Source organism: Mustela nigripes, chromosome 12 (assembly GCF_022355385.1).
Source record: "Mustela nigripes isolate SB6536 chromosome 12, MUSNIG.SB6536, whole genome shotgun sequence".
Lineage (NCBI taxonomy): Eukaryota > Metazoa > Chordata > Mammalia > Carnivora > Mustelidae > Mustela > Mustela nigripes.
In genome coordinates, this window is record NC_081568.1 from 30,119,011 (window position 1) to 30,138,304 (window position 19,294).

The following is a 19,294-nucleotide window of genomic DNA, read 5'->3' on the forward strand; positions in this document are numbered from 1 at the left end:
GCAAAAGGAGGAAGAGAGAGAAAATCCTCAAGCAGACTCCCTGCTGAATGTGGAGCCTGATGTGGGGCTTGATCCCAGGACCCCAAGATCATGACCTGAGCTGAAATCAAGAGTCAGATGTTTAACCAACTAAGCCACCCAAGCGCCCCTGGAAGAAGTTTTATATTTTCTATATTATCTAGTACAAATAAAGCATTTGCTATCTTTTGTTGAATGACTCCTAAAAAGTATACCTATTCCCAAGTTTTTTGTTTTTGACTTTTAAAGCTGACATCTGACTATTCAAGGATAGAATCTCTCGTTTCATCTTTGGAAATTACCATACTCAGAAAACCAGTTACCTAATTTTGTACTTATTTTGGCCTCTGTGTACTACAGAAAATGAAGTTCAAGACCTCTGGCCCCATCCATTTCTCAGGCCAAGATCACAATAAAGTTCCAACAAATTCTCTTTGTTAATATCTAAATAGATTATTAAAATTATAGGGAAGGAGGACAGAGTGTCAGAAAAATCACCCATAATCTTACCACAGTCTCAAGTCTATTTCCTCTACATCATCTTAGGACAGCTGCAAACATCCTGCAGACAGGCCTAGTCTTTCCACACAGCACAGCCAGCAGCTGTCCGTATTATCACAAACCTTAGAGCCACCACTTAAGATGTGCGGATGATATTTTACTAGCAGATATTATTACACAATTACCAATTCAAGCGTTATTCTTTTACTCACTTTAGTGACATTTTCTTTAAAAGTAAGTTGTAAAATTCAAGACCCACAGAAATAATCAGCTATAAATCATTTAGTGAACTTACTGGCTTCTGTGGTTAAGTATTTTTTTTCATTGCTCCATTTGCTCCATTTCCAGAAAGTTTCAGTAGAACAGCGAATCCGGAAAGTATATATGGTATATGGATTTAACTTGTCCACAGCTACAAGATAACTTGAATTTTCTACTCCTTTGACTGTGACATTCCGCTATTAAAGACAATCAGTAAGTATATGTATGTACATGTAACACCATGTAAGAATTCTCATATAGATACACACACATACACATTTTAATAAGAAAGCCCTTCCAAATTTGTATCATAGACTAAATGTCCATAGGAGTTTACCTTAATAAAACTAAAGACAGTTCATCCACCAAAATATTTTAATTTTTACATAAATACAAAACTCATGAAATTATGCTCTATAGTAACAATAAACAGTATTTATGTGTCATTTTAATTCAAATATGATCTAAGTAATAATGGTAAGATAAATTATGCAGAGAGGATGATACACTCTTGCTCACTGGCCAATGGCTAATGGTAATACAATAGGCCTTAGTACACTTTAGTAATCTAAGATGACCTTGAGGATTAAATATGTAAGCTGTATTTGGAAGCTTCTTTGAGGCAGGCATCATTTTATGCATTTTTTAATAGGGTACTCAGAACCTCTAGTATGGTGCTAAACATGTAGAATATATTCTTCAACAAACTCTTATTTAAATTATATAAAATTAAAATGAAACAATTTAAACAAATCTGAGGATCCGCATATCTTAGGAAATCCTCTGAGCTCCCAATTACGAATTACAAAGCAGTTTTTTGGGTTATATTCTGCCATTTGACTGATTTTCTAGCAATTATCAGTACATTTCCAAATGAGTATTTTCATTCAGTTATCTTTCATTTTGGACTTAGCACAAATTACAAGATGGTGCAGTACAAAAGTCAAGCTAAGTATCTACAATGTATTTAAAAGTCATGTTCTGACTTGTAACAACCACCTGACTTAGAACTTGTTCCTACTGCTGCACTTAGCAATTTTAAAAATCACATCTCCTCTCTGGTGCTTATCAGCCCATTAACTGATGTGAAAGGTTATAGCAACAACTATCCATTCATTTACAAATCTGCTGAGCACCAGCCATGTGCCAGGGACTATACTAGACCTGGAAACATTCTGGGAAGTCAAAGTCAAACTCATGTTCTATGATACCCAGTATTACAACTGTTTCAAGTGCCTACATATAATGCTGTCATTACACTGATATAGTGTCTTACTTCTTACTAAATCTCTATAATAATCCATGTGAGAGCTTCTGCATATCAATTTCCTTAATTCATTCTGAAAACTATTTTAGCCAAAGTAACATCAAAGGAAGTTTATAGAAAAATCTTACTCACCAATTCTTGGACTGAGTTAGTTTTGTTAATTTCAATTTGACATAAAAGTTTAATCTTTCCAAAGTTGCCTGGTAAATGCCAGGAAAGTGTAACAGCTGTTGAATTAATATCCTTCACTTTGATTGAAGTAGGAATACGAGGGCAGACTGTAAGTATTAATTTGTAAAGATTACTTAAAAAGTTACTTTCTAATAGGACAAATGACAATTAAAAACAAAACAAAACACCACTAAGAAACAAGAGAGGAATTATTGGTACCGATCAACAATATTCCACTCAACCCGTGGCATACACAAACCTCACTTTTACTGCTGGAATCGTGCCAACTGTGTTTCCAGACCAACCACACTCATGGTTCCTTGACTGGCAACAGGAATACTAAAAGGTAGTAAGATCATAATCTCTACCTTTAAGGAATGCCAAATTCATTTGGAGAGTGACCGAGAGAGAGAGAGAGAGAGAGAGAGAGAGAGACAATGAACAAGAGTATATACGCTAAGTTGGAAATGCGTGGTACACCTACTAGTGGCCACAGGCACGGAGATGCAAGTGTGGTCGGGAAAGTCAGAGAGAGAAGATGGGACTTAAGGTGAGCTCTGAAGGAAGAATCTGATTAAAATTGGCAAAACAGATGCCGAAGAGCACTTCCAACTGGGGTCTTGGCAAGAACAACGGGACGACAGTGAGCCAAACCGCACACGATGCTGGTGATGGCACAGAGGCCACCGTGAGTGGCAAGGAGTCCTGTGACAGTAATACGGAAAGGCAGGGGACAAATACACATGAACACTAGCCCTCAAATGTACCAAATGTAGCTCTTCTGAGCTTAGGGAAAACCAAGAAAGAACTAAAGTGAGAGAAGGAACAGCTGATAGAAATTACTTACATTTACGAATAGGGCAACAAGCTCAGCTACTGGGCACTTGCCAGTCTCTATCATAATGCATTTGGTTTGAGCCCTTCTCCACTGGCTGTGAGTCTGTGAAGGAGGCCACGCCTCCACACCAACACTCCGTGGGCCACAGAGCCCACTACGGCACTGATGCAGTGGGATGCCCACAGGAATGAATGCTAAGATGACGGACCATATTTTATTTCTATCTTGAGCTAGGTATTAATAGGGCTAGTAAAAATTCCAGAATCGTCAGCAATAAAAAGGAACCACTCACTGATGTACACAGCACCTTGGATGAAGCTCAAGGACATTACCCTTAGTAAAAAATGCCAATCTCCAAAGGTTAAGTACTGGATGATTCCATTTATACAACATTTCAAAATCACAAAACACAGAGATGAGGAACAGAGGAGATGCTGCCTGGGGACAGGGCTGCAGGAGCATGGTTTGTGTGTGTGTGTGGGAGGGGATGGGTAGCAGGGAGGTGTGGGGAGGTTTGCCAATGGGGCAGGAAGAGGGAGTGTCTCTGTGGAGACAGAACAGCTCTTTATCTTGACTATGCTGGTGGTTCCATGAATCTCTAGACAGATTCAACTGCACAGAAACACGTCCATGCACACACACACCTCTCAATGCACAAAGAAGCTCGTTAGAACTGAGCAAGGTCAGCAGTCCAGTTCACCGGTCTGGTTTACAGTATTGTAGCCATGTCGAATGCTCACTTGAAAACTGTACTATAGTTAGTAAGACATCACAAATGGGGAAAGCTGGGGGAGATGTCACAGGGCTTTATTATTTTTGCAACCACTCATGAGTCTATAGTTATTTTAAAATAGAAAGATTTTAAAAAATAAGAATCTTTTAAGAACTGGACACAAAATTTTTCAACAATCAAAACTATTAAAGCCACTTAAGAGTTTCTATGTAAATGACCAATTCAAATTTGTATCTGAAATCAACAAAATGGTAAAACTTGGAATTATACATTTTAAGGATTTAAAATAAAAACTTATGTATAATTCTAAAGAAAATTATAAAAAGTAAGCCCTAAAAGAACTTTAATTTCAAAACATTTTATCCCTTCTAAAATTATTTTTAAGATACTGGTTTATACAGCAGCTTACCTTTTTCAGTTATGTTAACTAAAATAGTTGATTCAGATCGACCCAGAGGATTGCGAGCATTCAAAGTAAAATTATATATTTCTTGATTTGGACGCATTTGAAAGAATAACTGATAGCTTTCATTTGTTGGTGCTTCAACTCTTTTAAATCTAACATATTTCCCTGAAAAACTGAATTAAGAGAATAAGAAGAAATATTAAAATCACTTCAAAATGGCACAAGAGATAAATACTTCAGGGAAAAAATAAATGGGTAAATTTCTGTTAATTAATCTTTTTTAAAAGTTTGTATTTCTAATTCCAGATGCACTCCATACTTGGCTAGGAAAATGTGTCTGATTCAGAAAATAGACGAAAATCACCAGCCAGAAGCCTACTACCTGAAACAGTCTCTGTTCGTATTTGAGGGTTCTTCTAGGATTTTTTAAAAAGGCACATGAATCTAGTCTGTGTGCATGTCATTTGCAGTATTAATGGTATATCCAATTTTATACAGCGTACTGAGGTTTTATCTTACTCATAACAGAAATGAGATACCGCATTTCCCTGTGTCATTTAATACCCTCCAGGGTACTCCCTGCCGTCTGACATCTTTCCCTGGTGTTTTACCTTTCAAATAAAGTGTAACTTGTATTGCGTGGGCCCACCAATGCGGTTGGTCTTCCTGGATTCCAAGTACAGACAATCTCTTTTAAATCAGAGGTCTCACAATTCAGTTTTTGAGGAATATCAGGTGGATCTAATAGGAAAAAAATGTAGTTACTTAGTGGTTACATACATTTTCCCTGAAAACATGTTTCATAAATGTTAATTACATTTTGTACAATTTCCTTTGGAAATGAAATAACGTATTTACATTTGACCTTCTGAACAATACAGCACTGCCATGCTTTCTGTAGCATGTTTTTCTGCAGTCCATATTATGTCAGAAATGATGGACTAAAATGTACTGCTTAATGACAACTAGCTCATCTGGAAACGCCTCAAGAGCAACCTGAACACATTCTTCCCCCTCAAATCCCACCAACTCTCTCAAAAGAAGCTGTAGCCAACAAATCAAAAATCTACAGGGTGAAAAGTATTATTATCTATCATGTCTATACCGTGATTCGAAAGGAAGTACCAATTCAAATCACAGGTCAGCACAAGCCATATTCCAAGTTTCAGAGTTCTTAAATGAGTTACAATGACTATTATCTGCACAGCATCTCTTGGTAAAATTCTGCATCTTCCTAATGTTCAAAGTGACTATAGCTCTTTCATTTTTGTTCTTGACTGGAACATTCACTGTGATTTTGCAGGGACAAAAGGTTTTTTGTGTGTGTCTTAGACTTTTAAAGTAATAATGGAAAATTCTGCAGTTGGACACTAATTATAGAAATTGTTATTTCTGATTTCATGTTTAATTAAACATACATAGAAACAGGTGTTCTCTGTTATATTTATCTAAATTATCTTTCATTAAGTAAGATTTTTTAAAACGATTATCTACTTGTTGAAAAATTCTGTAAAATAATTTAGTTTTTTAAAAACTAAACTTTAAGGGGTGCCTGGGTGGTTCAGTCAAAGCGTCCGCCTTCTGCTCAGGTCATTGTCTTGGGGTCCTGGGATCGAGCACTGTGTCAGGCTCTCTGCTTGGCAGGAAGCCTGCTTCCCTCTACCTCCTTGTGATCTCTGTCTGTCAAATAAATAAAATCTTTAAAAACATTAAAAAAAACAAACAAACAACAAAAAAAGAAAAACAAAAAAACTAAACTTTAAAAACTGTTCTTAGACTGTTTTAGATTAAAGGACACAGAAAATTCCACATAGCTTCCTAAGGTAGAATAATGTCCATCAGTGACATTTTAGGTAATATTAAGAGAAGTCATGAGTATTTCAAGTCTAACAACTGCATAATCAGGTAACACTGACATACTTGTTTAAAAAATTGTTCTAAGGCTAAACTTTCATTTTATTAAAATGATATACTAGATTTTTTAGTATAATCCTGATTATTGTAGTATGTGGCAGATGTGTTAAGTCAAAATAGTTAAAACCCAAATAACAGAAGCAATCAGAAAGAAGTGGAAACAAAGATGCAGGGAGAAAAAATATGAGAAGGCTGTATTTGGAACATACTGACCGTCTTCTCAAAGAAGTTAACTTACAACGGAATCAGCTAAAGCTGGATAAAAACTAGGTATAATCAATTCTATTACCAGCTAATAGAAAATGCAATTTTTTTAAAAAGCCATTTTTTATTAAAATATTTCCAAATGAGAAAGTACGAAATTTGACTGGTGACATAAAATATTTACATGCTCTAATTCTATGTCACAGTGTCACAGTGTAGTATTTTGAAGTTTTTGAGTATGATCAAAGATTAATACTTAGGTATAATGCTGAAGTGGTACTATCTATGAAATAGTGATTACTGAACACATAGTATTTATAAAAGATTTGCCTGTAACTAAATCAGTTCAAGCATAAATACTGACAAGTACTAGATAAATAACTATTCTGTCTGCTGGATAATACATGAATTTGCAATCACAATAATAAACTGAAGAGGAAAAAAGCTACTCTTACTAGCACTGAACATCAAATTCTTAGCGACAAACTTACTGAAAGATATGTAAGACCACCTATCACTGAAATAAATCAAAGAAGAGCTAACTAAATGAAAAGATATACATGTTCCTGATTTGGATAACTCAATACAGTGAGAATGAAAATTCTCCTAAGTGGTCCCCTAAATTAATAAATCTAATGCAACTCAAATAAAAATCCTGGCACGTTTTGATTGTGTCTTTTCAACATATGGTGGGTTAACAGGATATGCATAAGGAAAAGAAAATAATGACTCTTAATCCCTAACTCACACCATGAACTAAAGAAATCCCTCTGCAGGCAAATTCTATTGCAGCTATTGAGTTAACAAATACTCAATTTTTCAACCTCCAAATGCTATAAATGAAGGTTAAATTATGAATTAAACAGGACTGTTCTATTATGGTAGAAGAGTAGCACACTATTGGAAAAACTTGATGTATAACCTGATATATAACAAAAACGATGTATAACTTGATGTATAACAAAAAAAACTTGATGTATAATAAAAGCTTGATTTATAACTTGATGTATAACAAAACTTGACGTACAGTCTCATCTTCAGAGTTTTAGTTTTTGTCTTTTGTATTTTTAGGTGGATATCTCACTTATCACTCCTCCATACACCACTGGTTCTTAACTTATACTCCATGGTCATTTGTAAGGAACACTGCCAAGTCCTTTCCTAAAATTCCTTTAGGAAAAAAATTTCCTAAAGTTTCAATCTGAACATAATCTCACTCTCACTTCAATTACAAAATACATTACTGGGAAGACAAAAAGTTAGTAAGGGTAGAGCCATCAAGCTGAGAAGTGCATCTAATCCTGGCTATGCCCTTGAGACTGTATCAGCCATGCCACATAATTCATCCCAAGTTTCACTGGAAGGAAAAGAGAAGTGGAGAATCCAAAAAAGAGTAAGAATCACCACCACACGATCAAAAGAAAATTGCAAAACCCACTCACACTACCTTCCACACACTCTGATCCCGAGACCCATTAGACTAAATTCAGCCTCTGACTCTGAATTCGAGGGAGGAACGGGCAAGGCCATCAGTGCGCCACACGACAGTCACCATGGGAGAGGGGACAGAAACCCTTGAAACAAAAATCTCTGTGGATATTCAACACAAGCTATGTAAACAGGGCAGTCTCTCACAACAACTTCTGGAAATGTCATGGAATTTTAGCACTGTAGCAATGACCATATTAATAAAGAAGCCCTTGTGCTCTGAAGCATATGTTACACACAGAACATGCCTGGTCTCTAAGGACCCTCTTCTCAGCTGTATTACTTTACAAGTTAGAGAAGCATATACTACAGTACTGAGTTTGTGTAAAATCATCACAGTTGCATTAACTGGGGAATTTTTAAAAAGGCATGTTTTAGTTTTAAAAAGGTATTTCTGTATTAGGTGGGATGTTTTAAAATTTTAATTTTAAAAGGTGTGTTTTAGGTAGGAAATTGACTTTTGAGTAGGCCCCTGAACACAGGGGTCGGGGTACTGACCTCCCATGCAAGTCAAAAATCTACATACAGGGCAAATGGTTCGCTCTGTCCAAAGAGCATGCAACTCTAGATCTCTGGGTTGTGAGTCGGAGCCCCACGCTGGGTGTAGAGATTACTAAAACAAACTTAAAAAAAAAAAAAAAATTCCAAAGAACTTCTGACTCCCCTAGAACTTAACTCCTCGTAGTTTACTCTGACTAGAAGCCTGACCTACAACATTAACACATTATTTTGTATGTTGTATGTATTATTTACAGTAAAGTAAGCTACAGAAAATGTTAAGAAAATTGTAAGAGAAAATGCATTTAAAGTACTGTACTGTAGTTACTGAAAAAAATCCATGTAAGGATGCCTGGGTAGCTCAGTCAGTTAACTGTGTGATGCATGTTCTCATCACTCGTGAGATCGAGCCCCATGCCAGAAATCTGCTCAAAGGTTCTCTTCCTCTGGCCCTCTCCCACCTCTTGTACACGGGTTCTCTAAAATAAGTAAATAAATCTTTGAAAAAATGCATGTATAAGCAGACCCATGCAATTTGAACTTTTTTCGTTCAAGAGTCAACTATGTATGAAATAATTCCCAAGCAATGTAGGATTAAGAAATACATAAAAACTACCCGACTCAACAAAACTGTTAACTAAGAACTTAAAACTAAGCAGCTGGGTGTTTCCAATCTTACCACACAAGCTACATAAATACAAATATATAGAAAATGAGCTTAGATTGCATCTTAAAACAAGCAAAAATTTCGTATTAAAAAGAAAAAAAAAGACTGCCCAGTCCCCAGAAATAGCACTCAAGTTTTTAAAGAGGAGCAAAACAGATCAACAGATTCTTTAATATTAAATACTTACATCCTGCGAAAATAACAGTCCCAAATATGTTATCTTCTGTTGTAAAAACCACATTTGTTCCACTATTAGCAGAAACAGAAATATTACGGATCTTGATCGCCACATTTTCCCCATCAAGATGGATAAGGGGACAATTTGTTTGGCCAATCTGTGCTGATAACACTTTTTCTTGAGTCACACAACAAAATATTATATCTGAGCCTACAAGTATCACTTTGTCTTGAGGAAAAACCTTAGTCTGGGAATCAGGTGACCCTAGAGAGAACAAAAAAAATCACAAATATTTTATAAGTCTTTTACCATAAAATAGCCCAGTGTATATAAAATGTTTTATAGTAATGGTGGCCCAAAGGAGCTTTCAAAGGAGCAAGACATATATAAATAAAATGAAACCATGTATGTTTTATCGACTTATGGCTGATGATAGGGGAGCGGAGGGGACTGCAGGCCGATGCCCAAGGTCACAGGTTAGTATCTAAGAGTCTGAAAGTTCACTCTAAATGGGCTTATAGCCACATGTGAAAAATCTACACCAAGAAAAAGTCACCCATTAATTCCATTCCTTTGAAATGGCTTCTATGTATTTAGGGAAGACTTCTTACTTTCCATCAGCCAGAATATATATTTAAGTACTCCCATCCTAAACAGCACTTTTTCTTTAACCCCAACTCTGTGCAGGTTAAAGCCACGCCTCTGCTTTTATTTTCCTGTATGGCTGATCTTATCATTATCTCTAGTTTTCTTTCTACCTACTACTATTTAATCTACCACAATCTGGCTTCAAGCCCAACCATTCTACCGAAGTGGCTTCCTGACCTCTTTGCTCAGTCCAGTGGCCACTTCTCAGCCACCCTTCCTTCCCACATCGACAGCATCGAGTAAGTTGCCTAAGTTCTAACATCTCAAAACTCCCTTCTCCTCTTGGGTTCTACAGCACCCTGCTCTCCTGGGCTATTCTGAACCCTCTGACTACTGTCCTCCACTTTGCTGCCTCTTTTTTCTTCCGTCCTAACCTCAGACAGTACAAGCTTGTAAGACTTGTGTCCCTGGTCCCCATTTCTCGTTCTCTGAGTATGGTAACCTCTAGATTGAAACAATTTCGCATACATCTATGTTGATGGCTCTCAGATATGTTATCTCCGGCTCCTAGTAATCCCTTGGATACCAAACTGGTATTTCCCACTGCCTGAGACATCCCAACCCAGATACTTCACAATACCTCATGCTCAACATGTTAAGAATGAATTTATCTTTCCCACCAGAGTTATTCATGTATCTCTTGTCTCAGTGGAAGGCATCACCAGCCACTCAGCTGCCCGAACTAATAGTCTTCTTTGACTCTATTTCTTGGTTACCAAATACACAGTCAACTAACTTTTAATTTTAATTCTGTCCCTTCAGTGTTTTCACACCTTTTCCACCTTTTCATTTCCAGACCCAAGTGCCCTACTTTATGCTTCCACTGTCTTTTGCTGAACCACAAGATCCTTTTGCTTATCCACATGCTTCCACTCCCGCCTTCCTCTGATCCATTTCTCCATGCGGTCACTAGAGTGGATAATCTATAATGATAATAGACCTTTTGAAAGACTTCATTTCACTGTCAACTATTTTCCAGGCCTCTCTCATGTTGTCAACATTCTACCTGCATATGAATTTCATTCAATGTACAGATGATTTCAGGTATCCTTACAGATCATCATGTTCTCTGCAATTAATTCTTCAGCTCACAGGGATCTGTTCTGTGGGCAAGAAACTAGAAGCCTTTTTTTTTTTTTTAATATAGACTTAATGTCAAAAACACCTACATAAAATTTTTTTCAACGCCTACCACAGTGATTTTCAAACCTGGATGGTTATGTAATCACTTTGGAAGATCTTTAAAAATACAGATTCCTGAATCCTAACTCAAGAGTTTTTGAATCAAAATGTTCTGGGACAGGGATCTGGGAGATCCCCACGTGATCTTCATGAAGCCAAATGGCATTTGGAGAACTGAAAGCTTAACCAAAACCTTACCCTTAAGCAAGACTAATCTCATTCCTTTGAAACAAAAGCTTTTTAAACAGTAGCTTACAAGAAATGTTCTTCAGTGGGCTCCAGTCACTCCACTCTTTGCCACCAGAGAAATGAAGATCATCAACATAGCACCTAATTCCCACAGAATGAGTGGTGCACTCCAAGGGCATGTCTGAGGTCCAACTCCAGTGGTGAACTGTATCTTTACCATTCACAGTTGTGTTGTGGGTCACCTAAAAAATGAACACAAACACAAAATGATATTTCTAAGTAGTGATATGTTCTGCTTCCCTTTAGATTTAAAGAACACAATACACAGTCTACAACCACTAAGCTATAAAGGCTCGCCTTTTTGTACAACCATCTCAGTTTTCTATTAGGCGTAAAAGGAGAGTTACAGGGACAATAATCGTGACTCATTTGTTTACCTCTTTTTAAAAAATTCCAGTGTCGTTACAATACAGTGTACTATTAGCTTCAGGTGTATGACATAATGACCCAACATTTGCATACACCAGTGTTGGCTGTGACCGGTCCACCTTCCTCAGCTTGAGGCTCCGCTCCCTGATATACAGGATGTTAATACTCCAGAACATTCAATACAGTTCAGAGAGAAATGAACCATTGCCAAAACCGATCTCATTTTTCATCGAGAAGAAGTAATTAATGGGTTTGTACTCCCAAGAATTAAAGTCAAAGAAAGGAGCAGCATTTCAACGAAGTAACTGTTTCAAGATTAGGTTTTCTATGTGTTAACTGTTTAAAAATTTATTTTTAAATATGCAGCTTATAATAGGATAAAATATTAATCTCAACTGTGAAAAATGGAAGGATTTCAATCAAATATCAAGGATCTACTAAAAGAAACCTTGGGAGCTCCAGCTAAAGACAACAGATTAAATAACTGTACTTCCTTCTCTCTTCTGAAATCTTTCTAAAACAGAAGTACACAGATTTTTTTTTTAAAGGCATAGATACACGAGCCCCCCCCCCCCCCCAAAAAAAGAAGAAGAAGAAGAAGAAGAAGAAACAGTATCAATGAATTCCTGGATCCTGGAGAGCTGATAGACAATAGTAATGGATCCTGAAGACCTGAAAATGCTGAATCTTAAGACTCCAATGGAAAATGCTGGAACAATCTGATTTCTATCACAGAAATGCCGAAGGGCTCAGGAAGAGGCTGTACCAGGCTCCCCTGGAAGTGCATGGTGAAGGTGAGGCACCGAATAGAAGACTGCGTGAAAGCTTTTCAAAGAGACAGTGGACACCCAGAGATCCCTCCCACATTCTATGCTACTGAAAGACCACCCTTCTTCATCTTGGCAGAATGGAGATTTATGATCTGAAAAGTAAAACAGAACATCTCTGGAATGAAGAACCTCAGAAAGAGTGGAGAATGGGGAATACTGCAGCAAAAACAAGGGACTTGCTAACCTATGCACCAGGAAGGCTGGGGTGCTCCTGCCTTCTTCTCCTACTCAGCCCCCAGGATACAGATGGCAGAGTTGCTACATACAAGGCAGGGATCTGAATCGATTTTTCTGGGGCATATGAACAGGTCATGATAAAAATCTAAAAGAATATTAAGGTTGTGCCAACTTGATAGGCCATCTTAATCACCTATGATGAACCCCAGTCAACTAAAGTCCCTGGATGACACACAAAAGTTCCAATTAGATTTAAAAAAAAATTAAAAGAGCCACTCAGATATGAGCAGAAACCAGGATGACCAGAAATTGGGGAGAAAGTTCTAATATGAGAGTTAAAAATAAGAAAGGAACTCAAAAAAACTGACTACACTAAAAGAAAAAAACATAAGTGATATCCTTAGAGATGAGATACTGCATCCATAAAAGGAACAAAAAGAAGAGACAAAAGGGATCTCATGTACCTTAAAAAAAAAAAAATTATTAATTAAAAATGCAAAAAAATTCAATAGGAATGCAAGATAATGTTTAAGAAAAACTGTTAAGAAAACAGAGCAAAATAAAATTAACAGATGGAAAGTGGAAACAATTAAGAACATTAGAGGACTAGCCTAGAAGGTCCAATTTCTGAAGAAAAGAGTTTCTAAGGAAAGAAAAAAAAGGAGAAAATAGTTATGAAAGAATCAAAGCCGTAAGACCTACAATAAGGAGATTCCCCAAGCTGAGAAACATTGTTTTCAGACTGAAAGGGGCCCAATGACTGTCTAGTACAACAAAGAAAGATAGATCCACAAGAAGAAACAAATGGAACAATGTCTTCCAAATCTTGAGAAAATCACCTAACCTACAATTCTATACCAGCTAAAGTAGAAATCATGCTTGAGTGCAAAATAGACACTTTCAGAAATGTGATATCTTAATTAATTCATCAGGCATTTTACACTCCCATCAGAAATGTATGAAAGTTCCAATTGTTCTGCATCTTCTCAATATCTGCAATCGACAGTCTTAGAAATTTTGCTGGCAACCAATTTAAATTTAAAAAATATTGTATCTGCAAGCCTCCATTAAAGGCAGCAGATACTACTGACAATAAATAGCAAATACCTACTGGAATATATGCATCCACCAAAATGAGGAAGAGGAAACAAATTTTTAAAAGGGGGATCCACTACAAGAGAGGGCACCTGGGTGGCTCAGTGGGTTAAAAAAAAAGGGGAGGGATCCATTGCAAGAAAAGGTAAAAGGAATCCCCTAGATGATGATGGAGACCCCTTGGACAACAGCTTCCTAAGAAATGTGCCAAAAAACCCCACAGAGGTTTATCCTAAATGACTTGTGGGTATACCAAGGCGCTGCAGCTCCTGAGAAACCTCTGGCCACAAGTGTCCTCAGCCTTCTACCACACTCCTGCTACACGAACACTGTACCTGTGTGAACCCTATGTAAGCAGGGTTGAGAAGTCAGTCAGAGGGCCTCTGAGAGAGCTATTCACAAACATACAGCTGATAAAATACTAGTGTGTCTGAACACTTCAGCAGGAGATTCATACAACTTGGAGATTACAAAGGATTAAATTAGTGGGGCACAAAAATTAAACTGAAAATACAAGACATGATAAGAAGTTGTACCTCCGAAAAGGAAAACAGGAGTATATGCTGCTTGGTTTAGCTGTGGATAGTGTTTATGTAACCGTAACACAAATAATGAATACCAGTCTGCCACACATTACCACAGTGTAATAGAACAATACTGGAAAAAGGATGGGAAATGTGAGAGAGAGACAGGGACAGAGAGAGAGACAGGGATAGAGAGTGAGTGAGCACTCCAGCATGCACAAGTGTGCTCCCAGGCCAGGAGGTGACAGGACGAAATTCTCATCTCCGACTGTTAAAATAAAACACTGCTCAAAACTGTAAAGAAAAATTAAGAACAACATAAGCACGCTACCCGGACAACAGAAATACGTAACAGAAGAATCAGCTAGAAGAACTGAAACCTGCTGTTTACGAGAAGTAAAGTAAAATGGGAGGGGCTGGGGGTGCGGCAGAGATCCCGGGTATCACAACCGCCTGGTCCCCATAGCGCCCAGCTTCCATAACCGTATGTGAGGCCAAGAGCAGAAACCATCATGTTCTAATTGAAACACCAATGTACAGTATTCTTTAATCTTACACAACCACAAAATAGTATCAAAGTGACACAGCATAAGCAGCTCTTCCTCAAATGGTTATATAAAAAGAAGGGTCACATTTTACTACAGATCTGCATCACTTGCCCTCTCACATTTCCCTTTTTAAAAATTCATTTGTTCTATCTCTGTTTTTCTGGCCTCTTAGCTGTATTTCCCCGTACAAAGATTTTTCTTCAAAGATCGGAGCCTACTTTGCCGTGGCCATCTTGTGATGCATCTTGTGGCAATGAGTTAATAGGACCCTGAAAACGAAATTCTATTCCCTTACGCTAGATTTCACTTACACTTCAGAGAGCAGTCCCCAAAGGAAATACTGACAACTAGTAGGCATTCAGCAGCTTTACAGGTACCGTTATCATTTACTGAAGTAGATACTTTATAAATGAGAAAAAGGAGGTTTTGGGAAGTTACCCAAAGCCAGTAACAGGTAACTCACCCAGCACAAAATGTCAGCCATCATAAAGAGCTATACGGTTCAATTTTAGATAAGCAATAGTTTCAAGACAACAAGGTACAGCTCTATCAAAGCTACTTGCAAATTAGGCTGACAGGAAAGAACTGCCATTACAACTCAAGAAAAGAAAGAGCACTTTAGGCTGAGGTAATTAGGATGGGCTTTAAAATGAGGGGTAGGATTTGACTCAAGTCTTGAAGTACATTCAATTAGCACAGGTGCGAAGGAAGGGAAGGTATCTTATACAAAAATAAACGTATCTATTTTGTAACAGAAACTGTAGTGGTTAAGAAAGAGCACAGACTGTAACTCTGGGTTCCAGCTCCACTACTTCCTGTCTTCCTGTTTCTCTGGAGCTTCATCTTGAAAATGGAGATGATGCTGAGGGTGCCTCCCTCAGGGGTCCGTGGTGAGAATGCAGAGAACCACACACAGAGCATTTAGAGTCCTGTCAGCCGCGGAGGCACCAATGCCCGAAGCTACAGCTATGGCCGCCGCTAACTTAGGAGCTAATACACACAGAGTCGGAAAGGAACACCATGACAACCACCATGAACTAGAGAGTAATTCTTTATCTTTACAATCTAGCCTATCTATGTACTTAGGCAAGTAACTGTAAAATCATGAGCTAGTCTTCTAATTCTTAAATCTATAACTAAGCATATTCAAATCCACTGAGGAAAAAGGGACAAAAGAAGAAATTCCCATAGACCCACTGTCAAAACCCTCACTACTATTCCTCATTCTCCTTTAGATTAAGAGGAAACTCAAGATAGATTATATAAGGAAACCATTTACCAACGAAATTTTAAAAAGAGGGAAAAAAAAGCATGTATTATTAAATGTAAAAATGTTATTTCAGATTCAGATAAATTCAACCTTAAAAATCTCTCAACAATTACTAGAACTATGTTTCAAACACTTTTATGTTTATAGTATTAGCCAAAATTAAATAGTACATTTTATGTATCTATTTCATTTACATAAAAACATGCACATAAAAAAGCTGGACAGAAACACAAAAATAACATTTACTGTGGTCAAGTGGTAGAATCATGGATTATTCCTCCCTTGATTTCCTAAATTTACTATAATTAGTAAGTCATTTACGTTATACATTATTTTAGTATGTGATTTGAGTAACAGCACATAGTTTTTAATGAACCCTGAAAGGATATCTGATCTATGTCCTTAACAATGTAAGAGTTCACTGATATCACCTTAAAATCTTTTAAAAATTACTTGGCTTCTTTAATGTCACAGGAAAAAAAAAAATCTATTTTGGTTTAAACTTACTAATTTTATGACTTCCTCATTTTCTTTACGTAGAATTTTAATTTCCCAGATGACATTTGAGTGATGTGGAAAAACAGAACCCCTGTCATTCCACTTTAGGTGTAATGTGGAAGTTGAGAAATCAGCAGACAAATTCAAGATCTCTGGAGTGTCCGGAATTAAAGCTTCAAAAAAAAAAAAAAAACAAAAACGACTTAGTAAAACAAGTTAATTATTTTTCACATTGTAATTCCATTAATCAACTACTTTTAAACTCCATTCCTTCTTGACCAAAAATATCAAGAACAAAAAACAAACTCCTGGGGCACCTGGGTGGCTGAGGTGGTTAAGCATGTGACCCTTCCTTGATTATGGTTCAGGTTGTGACAGGGTTGTGAGACTGAGCCTCGCATCCAGCTCTATGCTGGTCATGGAGCCTGCTTAAGATTCTGTCTGCTTCCATCCCTCCCTCTGCCCTGTTCATGCTCTCTGGGCTGGAGGGTGGGGGTGGTGTTTGCAAATTCTCAAAGCATGCTGAAAAAAGTGAATGAGTATTTATTTGCATAAACAGCTCCTAATGATTCAACTGTCAAATCTGAGAAAATGATCAAATCCTAGTATGTCTTCTAATACAAATAACCATCACGTTCCCACAAAACTCTAGTGTGATCAGTCTGGAATCTGTAAGGAGGCAACATCAGAGAGAAGTAAAGGGGCTTCCTCTGTATGACTGTGCCTTAGGCCTAAGAAAATGACAGAATATGGAAAGCCTGTTCTCATAGAGCTTTCTGCAGCCTTCCCACTCACCCGGCAGTGTCAGAGCCCCTGATGCTGGCGGGAGTGACCCACTTTGGGATGCTATGAGCCGTTACTGGTTTAGGGAGCTGTGAACTGCAGCGAAACCATAGAAATGACCAAGGCACTGAGTGGGGAGCCAACAGGGTACTGTGCAGATGTGGGAAATACTCTGCAGGTAAGAAAGTCTTCCAGAAAGGCTAGGTGAGCTGTTGGCAGGCAGTGCAGTGCAGGGGGCTGAGAAAGATAAGGTGATTAAGTGGGAGACCACTAGGGAAAGGCTGACCAAAGCAGCAAGGACAGAGATCATGAAGCACTGTCATGTTCATGAGGGATAGGGAAAAGGAAAACAATGGGCATTTCAAAGAAATGAAGGATTAGTATAGTAAGAAAGGGAAACACCTAAGATTTCCTCAAGTTTCCACCCTAGGAAGCAGGCAAAGGAATCACAGACATTGTGCAGAAATAAGAGAGACAGGCTATGGGTGACCAAGTGTCAGGGAGGGACAGAGAGAGGTTTAGTGAGTGGAGGGGTCTACTGACAGCGAGGGAGAATGGGGCCCATGGACAAGACTCTCGGAGTGCAGCTGAAGAAAAAGACTTGAACTCAGGACTCAAAGGGGCCAAAGCTTGCCCGAGAGCAGAGAGCTACCAAGTGTCACACCTTTGAGGCACCAGAGAACCCCAGTAAGAATCCTGAGAAGCAGAAGGAAACCAGAGAAGACCCAGCACGGCTGAAACTGAAAGATATGTGTTATCAATTAGGCCAAATCAGAGAGGAAGAGTGAGAAAAGGCCACCAGCATTGGGGAGGGTATGGTCGTTAGTGGGAAATACAAAAGGTAAAGAAAAAAAAAACAAAAAACACATGCTCAAGGATACAATAGCTCACAGACAGAAAATGGTAAATTAAAAAAAAAAAAAAAAGGCAGAGAAAGTAAAGTATTCTTTAAAATCTCCAAGTCTCCCTATCTACAGAGGATGGGTAAATTACTCCAATAGTCTGGATCAATGAAAAATGTGACTCTGTTCCATTTTATGAGATGCAGGCTTTGTGGTATGAAAGGCAGACAACGCGGGGACTCTGTCTTCCACGTTCTCTCTTCCGATCCCGGTAAGTGAACCAGAGATGTCCAGAGACGTGCACCCCTGGGCCACCGCTACTTCAGCACCGCCCTATGCAGCACAAGGGCAGCTCAGAGGAGTCCTGGCAAGCCCAGACTGCAGGACTTCACAGAGCTGGGGTGGTTGAGTGTGCTAAGCAACAAAAATGGCAGAGCAAACCAAAATAAATTAGTCTTGGAATTTAAAAATAAGTTCTTGGGACACCTGGGTGGCTCAGTCGGTTAAGCCACTGCCTTTGGCTCAAGTCATGATCCCAGGGTCCTAAAATATATCATATATATACATATATATATATATATATATATATATATAAATTTATATATACTTATTTATATATATTCACACACACACAGAACCCGTGTCGGGCTCCTTGCTCAGCAGGGAGCCTGCTTCTCTCTCTGCCTCTGCCCGCTTGTGTTCTCTCTCTGAAAAATAAGTAAAACCTTAAAAAAAAAAAAAAACCAAGTTCTTCATAAATTTAACTAAGATGTGCTGACCACAGCGTTCTACACTGGATCTGTATAAAATACTTACAACTGCACAGGAAATTGGACTGTGGCTTCAAAACCTAAGCACCATACAGCACAGTCAATGGATGGCTCTATAGCTACAGGAGGACAGTGGCGGATGCTTCACAGGACAGATTTCAAGTGGGAGGAGCCACTGTATCACACACCAGAAACTCGTGTAACAAATACTGCATGTTAACTAACTGGAATTAAAATAAAAACTTAATCAAACAAAACAAAACAAAAAACAGAAGGAACAAAAAGGAGGATCAAGAAGCGGTCTCGTGCCAGGAGAGGGAAAGATGAAGGTGCCAGTGTGACCACGGAGCAGAGGTTTTGAAGAA

The 19,294-nt window shown here is 38.1% G+C and overlaps 1 protein-coding gene across 1 annotated transcript in view; it reads right to left on the reverse strand.

The window, feature by feature from the left end:
* LIFR (LIF receptor subunit alpha) overlaps window positions 1-19,294 on the reverse strand; it is a 75,891-nt gene that overhangs the window by 25,793 nt on the left and 30,804 nt on the right. The window contains exons 5-11 of the mRNA XM_059417020.1: window positions 16,544-16,707; window positions 11,231-11,405; window positions 9,154-9,408; window positions 4,807-4,936; window positions 4,199-4,368; window positions 2,180-2,325; window positions 815-977 (exon numbers count right to left, since the gene is read on the reverse strand). Of these exons, the coding sequence (XP_059273003.1) occupies window positions 815-977; window positions 2,180-2,325; window positions 4,199-4,368; window positions 4,807-4,936; window positions 9,154-9,408; window positions 11,231-11,405; window positions 16,544-16,707 (1,203 nt within the window). The remainder of the gene's footprint in view (window positions 1-814; window positions 978-2,179; window positions 2,326-4,198; window positions 4,369-4,806; window positions 4,937-9,153; window positions 9,409-11,230; window positions 11,406-16,543; window positions 16,708-19,294) is intronic.